Here is a 15777-nt window from a genome sequence, read left to right as displayed (position 1 = left end):
TAGCAGTGTATTACATCCCTCTTGTGGCTGTCCACATGGAGGCACTCCGTTTATATTTGCTATTGGTTACTCCGTTAGCTAAAGTGGTGGATGGATTCACAGCACTGAATTCTAAGATTCAAAAACTGCTAATGAGTGTACTGGATTTGATTCCCTCCCACTCCCATAAATATAGGAAACTTCATGGGGAAAGTTTAATTTGAAGGGGGGGGGAACAACTAGGGTTACAAAATCAAATATTTGGATTAGGACATATCAGAAGTAATTACCCATGCAACCTTGATTCTGACTCCTTATGCATATACTTTGATACACCCTTGAGTGACATGAAGACATTCTATCTTTGCTATAGAATCATTGCCTCACTTCTGTGCAGTGTTAATTGATTTTTGTAACCTTCATATTCTAACTAGGGAGGTGGGAGAAGGGGTGTGTATGTTTCCCAGCAGATTCACAATCTTTAATCTGAGACTCTAGAAGGTAGGAAGTGGGTGGTGGTGGTTTGTTTGTTTTTTTTTCTCCCCTCCTCCCCCAAGGGTTTAAAACTCCTTTGTATAAAATAACAAATATGCTGAAGCTTTCTTGATCTTTGCAGGTATCAGCTACAAACCATGTCGACAGAACTCCAGGATGCTCACCTCACAGAGGTGAAACCTCTGGTAGAGAAAGATGAGGTAATTTAACTAAACAGTTACATTTTGTAATCTGGGACTTGCTTGAATTGCATTTTTTCTTCATCTGAAAAATTGTTAAATTCTTAATCCTTTCAGAAAAAAGCAAATGTTAGGTATATGGAAACACTGGGGGCTAATCTTGCTGTCTGAAAATAATCAGAGTAGGATTGGGCCTTGTTATCTAGTCCTCTAATTAAAAAACAAACCATGTATACTCAAGTCTCCCCCTCACCTCCATCTTTGGAAAGAAAATTTCATACAGGTCATACTATGACACACAGAGCAAGGAAGGTTGTCATTCTCTTTTTCCTTTCAGCTATTCATTCCTCATTCTTAGGGCTGGTCTGCATAATTTTTATACCACTTTGACTATCAGTTTAGAAACTGATAATTACATTGGTGCAATCCTCTAATGTGTATGCAGTTATATATTTGTATATATTTACTGATAAACTTACAGAAATAAGCTGTACTGATAGAAGCACTTTAAAACAGCACAAAAACTGTAAACTCACCCTTACACTCACTGTTTCTACTTTAAGGTTAGTTGTCTTCCCCCATGTATTGGAGTATTTTTCAACTTGCTCTCTTGTCCACAGCATTCAAGTTTCATGGCCATCCTAATCATCAATAGCACTAACACTCAGTGTGCTTCATTGGCTCTGGTTCCACATTCTATTAAATATTCTAGATCACCTGTATTCTTGGATAGAAAGCACCAGTAGTCCTAGAACATCTCATCCCAATGATCCATGAAGCAGCGCCAATGTCCCAGGTGTAGGCCAGATTGTTCTGTTAATCTGTGCAATTCTAGGCAAACAATTTTGCCTTCTCTTTTTCTGAGTGGAAAGTTGCTGTAATGGGAATACATTCTTGGCAAATGTTTGCTATTGCCTGCGAATGGATCTCTCAAATTTGCCCTTAGTGCTTGTCTACACCACGCAGCTTTTAGCAACAAACAGCTTTGTCGCTGAAAGTCAGTGTGTAAATGCTGTTTGTCAGTACTTTGTCTGCACTTTTGCCAACAAAATACTTCCAGCCCCGTAAGCAGCATTAGCTTTGTCATCAGGAGAGTGCTTCTGCCGACAAAGCTGCATTCACACAGCCACTTGGGTAAAATTTTTGTTTTGCAGGGGGTGGGCGCTCTTTTAAATACCCATGAAAGACAAAACTTTTGTCTACAACTTTGCAGACAAAGTCTGGTTAACATGTGGCTGTAACTCCTGGCAACAGTAAATCTTGCACAGGTTTCTGCACTGTTCCATGCTAGAACTCTTAATTCCTATATTTGTAACTTTCTCTTCCATCCACCCACCTTCATTAAGCTTAGTTACACACTTCAAAACTTTGGAAATCCACTCACAAACCACTTTGTTTCAGTTGTTAAAATAGTTCTCTATTCTCCTTTATTACCAAGAATGCTTGCATGAAAACAATTTGGAATCTGGGTAAGAAGAGCAGGTAATTTGTTCAGAAACAACAATCCTCTTTTCATACTTCAAATTCCGGGTGACATTTGCAAGAGGAGAAGCACTGAGCTTTAATGTCTCACCTTAAGCATGTATTATTTCTAAAAGGTGTTGACATCTCTAACAAAACACTGCAGAACTCTCTGGATCTCTGTCATGGGCAGATGAAAAATTGGTCTTATTGAGCAAAAGAGGAATATATTACATGCTCTGACCCAAGATGCTACCTTAGTTCAAAACACAGTCTAAATAGCGCACAATCTCTCTGGATGCACATTATTTACCTGCTTTCCAGCTCTAGAGTACCACAGAACCCTGTGGTGAATAAATGAATTAGCTATGCTTTCTACCATTAACATTTCCAGAGCCATCTATGACATGTTCCTATATATAACATTGTTCCTGGTTATAACAAAACAAAACCCATTTCCTACAAGATAGGAGGACTTGTTTTTTAAAAAAAACAAAACAAAACAAAAAAAAAACAGGATCAGCTCTCGGAGGTATCAGAAACTTCTCACCCTGCAACACTGATGCTTTTGGGGGTTACAGACTTTACATTATATTTTACTGCACAATGAGATATTTGCCTAGCTACCAATATAAATACCTTGCTTTCTGTAGCCCTCTTGTAATCCAGACTCAGACTTCTGATTAAGCAATCATTCCATTGAGGCCTCATTTTATATTTCTAATTGATAGTTTATCATGATGCTATTGGTCAAGACCAAAATGTTAGTTACTAAAGCAGGGGTTCTCAAACTGGGGGTTGGGACCCCTCAGGGGGTCATGAGGTTATTACATGGGGAGGTTGCAAGCTGTCAGCCTCTACCCCAAACCCCAGTTTGCATCCAGCATTTATAATGGTGTTAAATTAAAAACACTTTTTTTATATATTTATAAGGGGGTGTCTCACTCAGAGGCTTGTTACTTGAAAGGGGTCCCCAGTAGAAAAGTTTGAGTACCTCTGCACTAAAGTATCCTGGTTTAGTCTTCTGGGGTCTCATTGCCTCTGGTCTGTTTGTTCTTTTTGCATGTATATTTTTCCTTTCAGCCCTTTCCCTGGTGTAGCTTGATGAATATGAAGTTCTAGGTCCTGCTGCTCTTATCCATATTGTCCTTGGCCACCATCTCCTTTCTAGTTAAATTCTCTGTTCTCAAAATATATGCAGCTAATATGTACACATTGTTTATTTTATTGCATGTAGAAATATTTAAGATGACCTACATTTAGCTCTTTATTGTCTTAAGGAGGTTATAACACCTCTTGGCTTGCAGGTGTGTGTGGGGGGGGGGGGGGTGAGGGTGGTACTGTATGCCTACTTTGTGTTGGGCAGCCTTTAATGGCTTGTTTAATGTTGGGCGGACACCAGGGTTAAGCATCACAATCCTTGTTTATGCTGAGGGTTAAATCTCTCCTGCCTTACACAGACAAGTAGTCCCATTGACTTCAGTGGAAATTCACATAAATGAGTAACAGCTGCATAAACATGCACTAACATTTTCACAGCTCGTTCAAACATGGGTTCTCAACCTTTCTCTTTTTGAGGCTCCCCAACATGCTATTAAAAACTCCATGGCCCACCTGTGCCACAACTGCTTTTCTGCATATAAAAGCCAGGGTCGGCTTTAGGGGGTAGTGAGCAGCGCAACTGCCTGAGACCCATGCCACAGTGGGCTCCACAAAGCTACATTGCTTAGGCTTCAGCCTTGGGTGGCGGGTCTTCAACCCCATGTGGCAGGGCTTTGGCTTTCTGCCCCAGCTGGCCCTGCTTGGCAACCAGGGCCAGCCTCAGACCCCTGGCTGAGAACCACTGTTCTAATATAATGTAACTTTCCAGTGGAGGGAAGCCCTAAAAGAGTACTACCTAGCTGCTAGAACAAGGAATGGAAGTTAAAATTCTTGGATTCTATTCTCTGTTCTCAGTCCATTGACTTAATGATTAACCTAAAGTAATGAATTAGCTTCTCTGTACTTCACTATACATTCTACAAATTAAGCAAGTATATCTCTTGAAGCATAACTAGTGTCTGTAAAATACTTGGGGCTAAATTCTTCACTTGCTGAGTAAAACTCCCATTGAAGGTAATGGAAGTCTTACTGTATTTTGGTGGGGAGCGCTTTTGAATTTGGTCTTTTTTTCTGAATTTATTTAATTCAGACTAATTTTGCAGCTGCAATGCATATCTGCATTAATAGGTTACAAATCTCTCTTCACAGGCAATCACTCGCCTTCTTCCGGATTTTGATGTTCAGGCAAGTAAAAACCCTTTTTTCCACTCTCCCATTTGGTAAATCAAAATTTATGCAAAATCTGATCAATTGTGTAATTACAAAGCATGAAGCTGAATAGTATCAGAATTATTTCATAATGTTGTAAAGAGGACTATTCAGGAGAGGTCTTCAGAAACTGGTTCTGAGGAAGTATCCACTTAAAGAGGAAAAAGCATTGCATTTTGCTAAAGAGGATGTGACTGGCAACCTGGTTGAAGGTGAAATCAATTGTTCTAAGAATTTTCTTATATTGCAGTGAAGTACGTGCACTTCCTCTTGGCAGGTAGGTCTTGTATGTCTTCAGTTTTTTTGTATATAGTTTCTAGTTTCCAAGAGATTCTTGGCATATGTTGAGCAGTGGAAAGCAGTAAGTTTTTTTGGAAAAATTACAAGTAAGGAGCAGACAAAGTCCATGGTCTGCAGTTCTAAACTTGTGAATCCTCCACATCCAGTTCAAAAAGTGATGTCTTTCTCATTAGCCACACTTGTCTTTGAAAGCCTGATAGACTTCCCAAATTCTTCAATCTCTTTACAACTTAAAGTTGTGGTGGCTCTTGTATTTAGCAGTATCCTCTTTCGCCAAAGATAGTTGATCAGGCTAATCTAAACAAATGTCCAGAAACACTGCTTCCTATTCTTGCAGAGATGTAACTTTGAAACAATGGAAAATGTGAACATAAATAGAAAAATATTTTCATCCCACACTTGACTCAAATGGGAGTTTTGTCTGAGTAAGGACTGTAAGATTGTTCCTCTGTTCATACATCAGAATTTGCCAGAACCCATAGACCATGTAAAAAAAACCTACCCTTTTTGTAGGGGACCTTAACTTATAATTCTTGTCCAAGGGATGCAGTTTCCTCAAAGAAATGAGACCGGCATTAAATACAGTGTCAGACTTCTGCTGATGACTAAGTTTGGGGAAGTAGATACTAGAAAAATGTGAACTTGCAAAGTACAGCATACTTTAAATGCATCTCTTTGCATTCTCACTTGAGTGCTGTGCAATTTTGCTATGAGAAATACAGCACTTAATAAACTAAGCAATTTTTTTCTTGGAAACCAGAACCCCAAACCCTCAAGTGCATCTCCCCTTGAGGCTTGTTCCTGTGTTTTATCTACAGTAAATATCTGTTTTATAGCACTCATTGAAGTAAGTCCTCTTTCTATCTTTATGATTTTTGACAGTCTCTATTTTAAATATAACTGTAGTTAGCTAAAGAGTTGTTGCAAAAGCAGGCTTGGTTGTTTTTGCAACAGCTGATGGAATAAACTAGTTAGCATGTGATTTCCTATTGCTATTAAGCAGCACATGGAAGATAAGCTTCCTGTTTGGGTCCAGATTGATCGATTGTTCCAAATTAATCTGAATCCCAGATTAAGGTTGCTAACTGGAGTATTGCAATATTTTGATTAAATGACTAGAAATGACCTTTTGTGTCCTGTCTCTATTCTGACTACTTTAATTTCAAATTTGCTTGGTTTATAAATCAGAGTATTAACTGCAATGAAAAACCAAAAATAAAAATTCAGATATATCAACCACTAATCCAGACCAACAATGTCCTGACTGTATTTAGCCAACAATAACTGTGTCAAATCTATGATCTTTCTCTTTGCTCTGCTTTACAAGACATCTGCCATCTTTAGTAGCAATTATATATATTTTTTCTTTTTGAAACACAATAGTCCAGTATGTTGAATTGCTACTGCTAAGGAAGAGCACACATGTGCTGCTAATTAAGGTACCTAAAATTATGTATTTAAATAAGTGGCAACTTTTTTCAGAGGTGCTGAGCACCCACAAGTCAAATGTTAATGGGAGCTAAGCTGATCAGCACCTTTGGGGGGGGGGGAGGAGGGAAGGGAATCGGGCTTTTTTTATGCCTAAATATGGATTTGGGTGCCTACCTTTAGATTCAGAAATGTTGTTCAAAATCTTATGGGGCTATCTAAAATATTTGTAAATTAGTGACTTTATTTCTTCCAGTTAACGAAAACTTCAACCTTTTTTCTTTGAGCCCCCCCCAACATGCTATAAAAATGCCACAACCCACCTGTGCCACAACTGTTTTCTGCATATAAAAGCCAGGGCCGGTGGTACAAGGTAGCAAGCAGGTCAATTGCCTGGGGCACTGTGCCACAGGGTGCCTCACAGAGCGAAGTTGCTCAAGCTTTGGCTTCAGCCCCAGGTGGCAGAGCTCAGAGCCCTGGGCTTCAGTTCTGCATGGCAGGGCTTTAGCTTTCTGCCTTAGGCAGAAATGGAAATTATCACTGTCAAACATACAGCGAAACAGTCCCTGTCCTGAAGAGTTTATATAATCTAATACATTTACTCTGTGTGGAAGCGCTCCGCTAGGGAGCATAATAAAAACAAGGGAAAAGTTGACATAATTAACTCCTAAATTGTTTCTCATGTCTGGTTCACACATGCCAAACCGGGGTGGGGAGTAGAAATTGGGCTTGTTTTTGGTTTAATTGGCTTGTGAGTTGCTTGACTAGTTTTTGGCTTGGTTTTTTATCTGCTCCTGGCAAGGGGGGGGCAAGCAGGGGATGGGGGGCAGGGGGAGGGGAAGACAGTCTGGGTGCACAGTGGGCCCACCATAGTCTCAGACTGCATGCTGCGGGGATCCAGTCACATAGTGGTGGGGTTCTTGGGATTGGCTTGTTTTGGCCTTGTTTTTAAAATGGGATTAGCTTTTTTTTGGGGGGGGGGGGTCTTATTGTGGACAGTCAGGGTGCTTATTTACCGTGTGAAAGCTGGCAAATGTAGTTTGGATGTGTTAGTCAGTATTAGTTGGGCACTTAACCCTAAAACCTGAGTTATCACTTGGAATTGTTACATCATAATTCATGAGCACTGGAAATTCTAGACATGAGCTGTTTTAATACCAATCTATGGTAAAACTGATGGGGAATAGAGCATAAACTTTTTGGTTTTGCATCATAAATTTAGGACCTGTCTAAGCAGGTAAGGGTTGGTAGACATTATTGGTCATAATTCTTTTCCTTACAATGATCGCAGTTCAAAAGTGGGTTGTCAGCCATCAAACTTTTCTTTATTTACCAAATAACTGAGTGCAACTGTTTCTGCTGCACTATAGTTGTAGGTGGCAGAGATGAGTTGCAATTATTTCTTAAAACTCCATGGCTATTGGCCATCATTGTTCACTGGTAAAGTGACTGTCCGTTCATCTCCCCCCTACTGCTCTGTATCTTTCTTACAAAAAGAGCCATGTCATAAATGGACAAGAGCCTATCTCTTTTCAGTACTTACAGGGGCAGATCCCCAACTGGTACAAGTAGTCCTACCTACAGTGATCAGCCCCATAGCTGTGTTCTCTCAAATGGATGGTTGAGGGGAGATGCATTGAAACACTACCTTGGCAAAATAGTGTAACCCATTTGCTAATTACAATGTGAACAATCACTGGCCAGAATTAGAGTGCCTGCAGTAAGGTACCAAAATGCCATCTAGACAGTGGTAATCATGTTATAAATGGCCTGACTCTGAGGCACTGAGTAACTATTTCTGTGGAAGACTGTGGCACCCAGCACCACTGAAATCAAACTGGTAAGGTGCCCAACTCCATGCAACTGAAGTAGGGAGATTTTGACCACGAAACTGAACACTGTCAATTTAAATGTAGGCTCCATGCTTAAACTTTGACCAAGCTTTTACACATAACTAAACATAGATAAAAATGTGGTGACCATCGTTAAAAAATTCAGTGAACGCAGTTTTAGACCAACATTACCCTGCAATTAGAGAACCAAACATTGTGTGCTAAATTAGAAGTAAAAATGCTTTGTACATTTAAAAAAATCAATCGAGAAATAGAATTAAATTAAACAGAGCATAAATAGTAAATGGAATTTTAAATTTTCACTTTCAATTATCCAAGAAGCTATAAGTAATATGGGTTTAAAACAAGCCTAAAGGTAGGATACAGTTTACACAAGTTTAGGTTAATAAGCCTCTTTCTTTATATTTTTAAAAAAAAGGCTGGAAACCTGCTTCCCTAGAATTTCTTGAAGGTGAGAGACCTAGTGTGCATAGAATGAGGGAATGGTACCTTTCTTTAATCCAAATAAAGCACTTGTAGAGAATAAGGGATTAAGGATAAGCTTAATCTTTCAAATAGTGTTGATGTAGCACTAGTTTGAGTTGAAACACAAAATATTTAGCTTCAAGCAAAATGCCTGCCTTATTTCTTTATTTTTTTAGTGTCTACGATGGTCTGAGCATATATCCCATAGTTTAAAAACTATAAACATATATCCAACTTAACCACCTTCCTCAACAGTCTAAGGCTATGGCTACACTACGAGGCTTTTAGTGACACGTGTGGCTACTGTTTGTCAGCAGGAGAGAGCTCTCCTGCCGACAAAGCACTGTTTTCTTCAGTAAAAACTTTTGTCATTCGGGGGCAGTGTTTTTAACACCCCTGAACAACAAAAGTTTTGAGGACAAAGAGCCAGTGTAGCCAAAGCCTTAGAGAAGAGAGGAAATAAATGGGCTTCTCTGTATGCTATCAATGTACAAATTGCTTCATTCCTCTAACCGAATGACTACACAGTCATTTGACAACCAAAGTGTCCATTTTAAAATGGATAAACTCTTTTTCAGACTAAAACGTCTTCTCTCAAATTGCATTATATAGAACATTCCCATAACAACTTTGTGTGATTTTTGTTTTTGTTTATAGGACACTCAGTAGGGATGTGCCTTTTTTAAAAGCTAGAGATATAAGAACAGATGGCACGTTTGTCTTTTATCCTTCTATAGGATTAGTGTACCTCTGATTTTTTTCCAAGACAGTGTTTTAATACGAATTGGTCAGTGAAGAGCCTCTTAATATAACATTGACGTTGATTGGGATGTGCTGCCATCTGTTTTCAGTGCTCTACATTTTAAAACGCTCATCCCCAACATCACGTAGACAGATTTCTACATCTGTAACGAGATGTGAAGTAGTTAGCTTTATATAAAGGACACTGGTTTGATTTGGCCAGGTATATGAGAATTTCTGGAATTCTTAATGATTAAACTCTGATGGGAAAATAGTCTGTCAGGTAAAAATCTATACCATAGTCTCCTAATAAAGACTGAAGAATTACACCTCCTGTTAAGAACAGTTTTATTCACATCAACCATTAGAATTTTTTGTCTCCCAATCCTACATGTGATTCAACCAAAAATAGTTTGGTGACACTAGGGGTTGAAGTTAAGACAAATTTTAGATTAGGCAAATTGGAATACTGAAGGGTCAGTGGGTTGTGTAGGTTAAATGTCAATGGCTTTGTTTAGTTGAAGTCTAAAGATCTTTCCATCAAATGGATAAATGAAAAAAGTATTTAAATTCTAAATCTAGACTCTTCTTATAAAAGAGGGGAGTTGCATTTTTTCCAGGAGCAACCACTGAAATGGAGAGAACATTTACAGCAGCTACCGTGCAGTAGTATTCCATACCAGTATCTCTAGCTAGAACAAAAAATAATTGTAGGATATGTGAGATTATTGGTATTGAAGTGTACTAAATCTATAAATGCTATAGTTTAGGGGTCTGCAACCTTTTAGAAATGGTATGCCAAGTCTTCATTTTATTCACTCTAATTTAAGGTTTTGTGTGCCAGTAATACACTTAACATTTTTAGAAGGTTTATTTCTACAAGTCTATAATATATAACTAAACTATTGTATATAAATGTTTAAGAAGCTTCATTTAAAATTAAATTTAAATGCAGAGCCCTCTGGACCGGTGGCCAGGACCCGGGCAGTGAGTGCCACTGAAAATCCGTTCGTGTGCCGCCTTCGGCACGCATGCCATAGGTTGCCTACCCCATCTATAGTTCATGCCTTGTTTAGAAAATAAGCCATACAAGTGCAAAGTAAGTGTCTGCATGTGTAACAAAAAAAAGTAGCCCTTCTAATCATTCCTGTTGGAAGAAAAAGTGCTATTTTAAAGTCATTGTATATCTTCAAATTCTTACTAGAAGCTTCTTCAAACTCAGTACTCTTCAGAAAAATGTGTATCTAATTTTACATTGGGGGGGCGGAATGTAGACTTTGCAATTAAAAGCTTTGAATTTTCTTGTATCTGAAATAGTTGAGTTTGGAGTTCTGCTTCTACCAGTGAATGTGACATTTAACAGGAGTTACACCCAAGTCAAATTAATTTTGGATGCATTAAGTGTGGCTGTATTTTTTTTTCCTCCCCCCATGCCTCCCCCAGAACAGGTTGTTCAGCATTATGTACAGTGGAGAGTTGCACTTTGTCTGAACTGTATTGAATAGGCATGTCTTCTGATCAAACCTGACTCAAATCCTATTTAAGAATGACGTCCTCCTAAATTAGTTTGTTTTGGTTTTCTGTCTGGAGCATCATGGGAGCTGTGAGCTTATGCAGAATAGCAGCTTGTCTATATAACCCGGTTTTCTACAGAGTAAAACTAAAACCTGCTACTTGTTTCTGCCTGGTGACTTGTTGGATTTATCACACTGCTGTTTCTAAAAATGGTGCTGGATGTGGAAGATACTGTTTACCTAATAAATAATGCAGTAAGTATTGAGATCTGGGGGGCGGGTGTGAAAATACTTTTGAGACTGAATGTTAGTGACATTGAACATAGGTCAGAAAGTGTTATCTAGGCTCATTTAGTGTTTGTGGGTCTTGCAATTTTGGTGCAGATACAACCAAAAATGTGATTAAAAAGAGAAACTTAATGCTAGAATTTGTAAATTCTACTTTACTTTAGTATTAGATGTCTAAGGTGTACTATATTTTTATAGTTGTGAATTTATAATTACTGAGTTGTGAATTAGGTTAAAGGTGAAGGTTTTTGTTTTTTTGACCCTACTTATAAGTATTGGATATTTTGGCTTTGTACTGTAAAGGTGTTTGGATATGGATATATATTCATTCCTCTGTGCAGTCCTTTATTTAATTTGATAAAAACCTACCCTGAAAGTATGCCTTAAGGCAAAGCTCTTTCATTTTTTTTTAATTTTATTTTTAAAGGCAAGTTAAAAAGAAAATGCATGCCTGGAGCTGGCAGGGTGCCAAAACATTGGGTGCCTCCATACCATACAGTACAGTGATGGGATAGCTAGGAATAAGGTTCAACTAAGCACTCTTGCTCTTACCTGAATTTCATTGCTTGGCTAGTCAGACTCATTACAATTGAGCATAATCTTTTGTGGTTTACCTTTCTTTGAGTTTTTATTTCAACTATCTTTAGTACTGATTTTCACAAATCATAGAAATGTGGGGCTGGCAGGGACATTGAAGTAATTAAATTCAGCCTCCTGTGCTGAGACAGGACCTAGTAAACCTAGATGATCTCTGGCAGGTGTTCATCTAACCTCATCTTAAAAACCTCCAATGATGAGGATTCCACAACTTCCCTTGGAAGCCTATTCCAGAATTTAACTACCTTTACTACAGATTAAGCTTCTTACTTCTGGTCTTAATTCCAGTGGAGATGGAGAACCATTTATCACAGTCCTCTTGATAACTGCTCTTAACATATTGGAAGACTACTAGGTCCCCTTACAACCTTCTTCTTTTAGTCTATAAAAAAAAAACTTGCAGAGGTTTGTTTTTGTTTTTTGTTTTTAACCTTTCCTCATAGATCAGGTTTTCTAAATCTTTCATCATTTTTGTTGCTCTTCTCTGGATTTGTTTCAATTTGTCCACATCTTAAAGTGTGGCACCCAGAATTGGACACAATATTCCAGCTGATGGCTCACCAGTGCAAAGCAAAGTGGGACAATTACCACCTGTCTTACACCACTTCTGTTAGTAGATCTCAGAATACTAGCCCTCTTCCATAACTGCATCACATTGCTGACTCATAATCAATTTGTGATCCGTTATAGCCCCCAGGTCCTTTTCAACAGTACTACTGCCTAGCCAGTTATCCCCATTTTGTAGTTGTGCATTTGATTTCTCCCCCCTCCCCCTTTCTAAGTGAAGCACTTTGCACTTATCTTTAATGAATTGTATCCTGTTGATTTCAGACCAATTTGTCAAGATCATTTTGAATTCTAATCCATCCTTAATGCTTGCAACCCCTTCTAGCTTGGTTGGCAAACTTTATAATCATACTCTCCATTCCATTATTCAAGTCATTAATGAAAATATTGAATAGTACCAGACCTAAGACTGACCCCTGTGGGATACCAGTGGATATGTCCTCTGTTTGACAGTGAGCCATTGATGGCTGCTGTTGAGTACAGTCTCACAACCAGTTGTACATCTACCTCATTTCATCTAGACCTTACTTAACACATGAGAATGTTATGTGGGACTGTCAAAAGCCTTACTAAAATCAAAATGTCTGCTGCTTTGCCCCATCCTCTAAGCCAGTAACCCTGTCAAAGAATCAAATTAGGTTGGTTTGGCATGATTAGTTGGCTGTTCCTTAACCCTAATATCCCTCTAGCTGATTACTTCACTTGTTCCAGCATCGTTGAGTATCAAAGTTAGGCTGACTGGTCTTTAATTTCCCAGATCCTCTTTGTTCCCTTTTTTTAAATGTTTTTATGTTTGCCCTTCTCCATCTCTGTGGGAACCTCACTTACCCCATGAGTTCTTGCAGATAATTGCTAATGGTGCTGAGATTGCTTCAGCTGCTTCTTTAAAATTCATCCTAAGGTACTTATCAGTCCCTACCAACTTGACTGTATTTAACTTATCTAAATATTGGTATGACATTCCCCTGGTGTTATCTGGACCATTGATCTGCTAGGCCACTTCAATCCTCGATTCTGGGAGCCAGCCTTACCCTGCTCTGCTGTGAGAACCCCCACTCCCAGGCTGTTCACACACAGCCTCTAGCATTTAAGCTGCTCCCAGCTATGTGAGTGAGCACTTTTGGCTAGCCGCTGCTTGGCTTGTACAACCAAATGCCATTAGCCAATATCTCTGGTCCCAGACACAACCCTAGGAACATCTGTCTTGCAGTGTCCAGCAGGCTTAACTGGACACTGCAAGCTTATATATGTTTGTCAATTTAACAAAGAAATTGATATGTACCAGGCTTGTTATCCCAAGGGGAGTGTCTGACACTTCAACCAAGCGCACTGAATAAACAAACAAATTAACTACAGAAGATTTTTTTTTAAGTGATAAGTCAAAACATAAGTCAGATTTGGTCAAATGAAATAAAAGCAAAACGCATTCTAAGCTCATCTTAACACTTTCAGTGCCCTTACAAACTTAGATGCTTCTCACCACAAGCTGGCTGGTCGCCCTTCAGCCAGGCTTTCCCCTTTGATCAGCGCTTCAGTTGCTTGGTGATGTCTGTAGACCGAGGTGGAAAAGAGAGAGAGCGTATGGCAAACATCTCTCCCTTTTATAATGTTTCTTTCCTCTGGCTTTTCCTCTCCCCCACCACCGCTTCAGTCAGGTGAGCATTATCTCATCCTAGTCCCAAACTCCCCAAGAGAGGGGGGGGGGGTGTAACTCAAGAGTCCAACAGATTCTTTGTTGCCTAGACAGGTGTCCTTTGTTCCTGTGAGGCTGCGCTGGGTTTGTCCAATACATGCCCTGATGAGGTGTGAACTGCCCCTCTGCTCCTGGAGGGATTTCCTATACCTCTGCTCCTGGACAGTCCTGGACTGGGCTTGTTTTAAGCCATGAGGACACCATTTCAGCCTCATAAATATATACAGTAACTCCTCACTTAAAATCATCCTGGTTAACGTTATTTTGTTACATTGCTGATCGGTTAGGGAACATACTCATATAAGGGAGCATTGCAAAACTTTAAGTCATTTGGCAGCTGCCTGTTTTGTCCACTGCTTGCAGGAAGAGCAACCTGTTGCAGCTGGGGGGTGGGGGGGGGCTTGGAACCAGGGTGAACCAGCAGCCCCCCCACCAGCTCCTCGTTCTCTTAAGTTTCCTGTGCTGCAGCTGCCCAGCAGGCTATCAATTGCCAACAGTTCAGCTGTCCCTCCCCCCCACTGCCATGTGCTGCTCCTGTCCTCTGCCCCAGAGCCTCCTGCTTGCTATCTTGAGGTGGGGGAGGGAGGCTGGCTAATGTCAGGGTGTCCCCCTCCCCATGCTCCTGCACCCCACTTACCCCATCTTCCATAGAGCAGGGGACACACGACGGCTCAGGACGGAGGGAGCTTCCTGGCAGCAGCTGCCAGCTCAGCTTGCTGTGCACCTTAGAAAGGCAGCTTCCTTAGAGTGGGGTCAGCATACTTAAAGGAAGGAGCAATGCGCATCTCTCACACCCAGGGTGTCTGTCTGCCATGCTATCTCCCCTCCCTCCATTCGTGCTGCCTTGTAGAGTGAGGCTACATTAACAAGTTAACCCTCAAGGGCTCAGCCGATGGCTAGTTCATCATTTAGCAGTAAGGCATCCCCTGGGAAATATCCCACCTCAACTAAGCTTCACAATCATTATGGCTGTGCACCAAATTAAATTGTATGTGAGTGAGATTTCCCTGGAACTGACACCCCCCTCCCCATTTACATTAATTCTTATAGGGAAATTGGATTGGCTTAACATGGTTTTGCTTAAAGTTGCATTTTTTCAGCAACATAATTACAATATTAAGCAAGGAGTTACTGTACATGAAATTACAACAGCTAACAATGCTGAGTGCATCATGAGCCTTCCCAAGACACCTGCCATGACAAACTGCATTGGATACTACACAATTCCTTTATAAGGATGAACATGGGGGAGGTGCAGGGTGTTCCCCAAGGTATAGTGTCACAATTGTTTAACCAGTTCTTTCCCTATTTTGGCTTGCATTCCTTCCCCCTTGTAGTTAATATTAACTACGCCTAGGGTGGAGGAGTATGCTATGGGACTGAAAACATTGATGTATATCTCATGACTAGGTAGTGTAAGTCCATATCACTAGATAAGCATTAAGTCAACCATAATGTAGACAACTAACATGTGAATAAAATATTTCACAAACTCCTGTATTCTCCACCACCTCTTTTGGTACTTAAAAACATAAGGAGACTTAGTTGAGAATTTAGTACTAATGGGTGGGTGTGAGTGAAATAACTTCAAACTATTAACTTTTTTTAAATCATACAGATATTAGACTACAGTACAAGGTTGAACCACAACTCCTACAGCTACTGCTCCTGAGGACATCTGCAACAAAAAATATTAAAATTCTGCAAATTTTATTTGTCAAAATAACATTACATAATCACACTAGTTTCATTTATTTTGGTAATTTATTTCAAAATGCCAGTCAACCAGTATGTCTGTAACAATACAGATACACAATTCCCCCAGAAATAGTGTTAAAGAAACCCCTATGAAAACCCAGTTCCTGTTTCTCTGCCCCCTCCTCCCCTAGAGGCCGGCTGGGGGGTCA

The 15777-nt window shown here is 39.8% G+C and overlaps 1 protein-coding gene across 1 annotated transcript in view; it reads left to right on the top strand.

Moving 5' to 3' along the window:
• The window catches only part of NDRG1 (N-myc downstream regulated 1), a 53495-nt gene that overhangs the window by 14044 nt on the left and 23674 nt on the right, over positions 1–15777 (top strand). Inside the window, exons 2-3 of the mRNA XM_034763656.1 lie at positions 596–674; positions 4365–4400. Coding sequence (XP_034619547.1) covers positions 612–674; positions 4365–4400 — 99 coding nt within the window. The 5' untranslated portion in view covers positions 596–611. The remainder of the gene's footprint in view (positions 1–595; positions 675–4364; positions 4401–15777) is intronic.

This window comes from Trachemys scripta, chromosome 2, assembly GCF_013100865.1.
Source record: "Trachemys scripta elegans isolate TJP31775 chromosome 2, CAS_Tse_1.0, whole genome shotgun sequence".
In the NCBI taxonomy this organism is placed as follows: domain Eukaryota; kingdom Metazoa; phylum Chordata; order Testudines; family Emydidae; genus Trachemys; species Trachemys scripta.
Note: the sequence above shows the minus strand (reverse complement) of the source record. Positions and strands in the feature narration are given on the sequence as shown.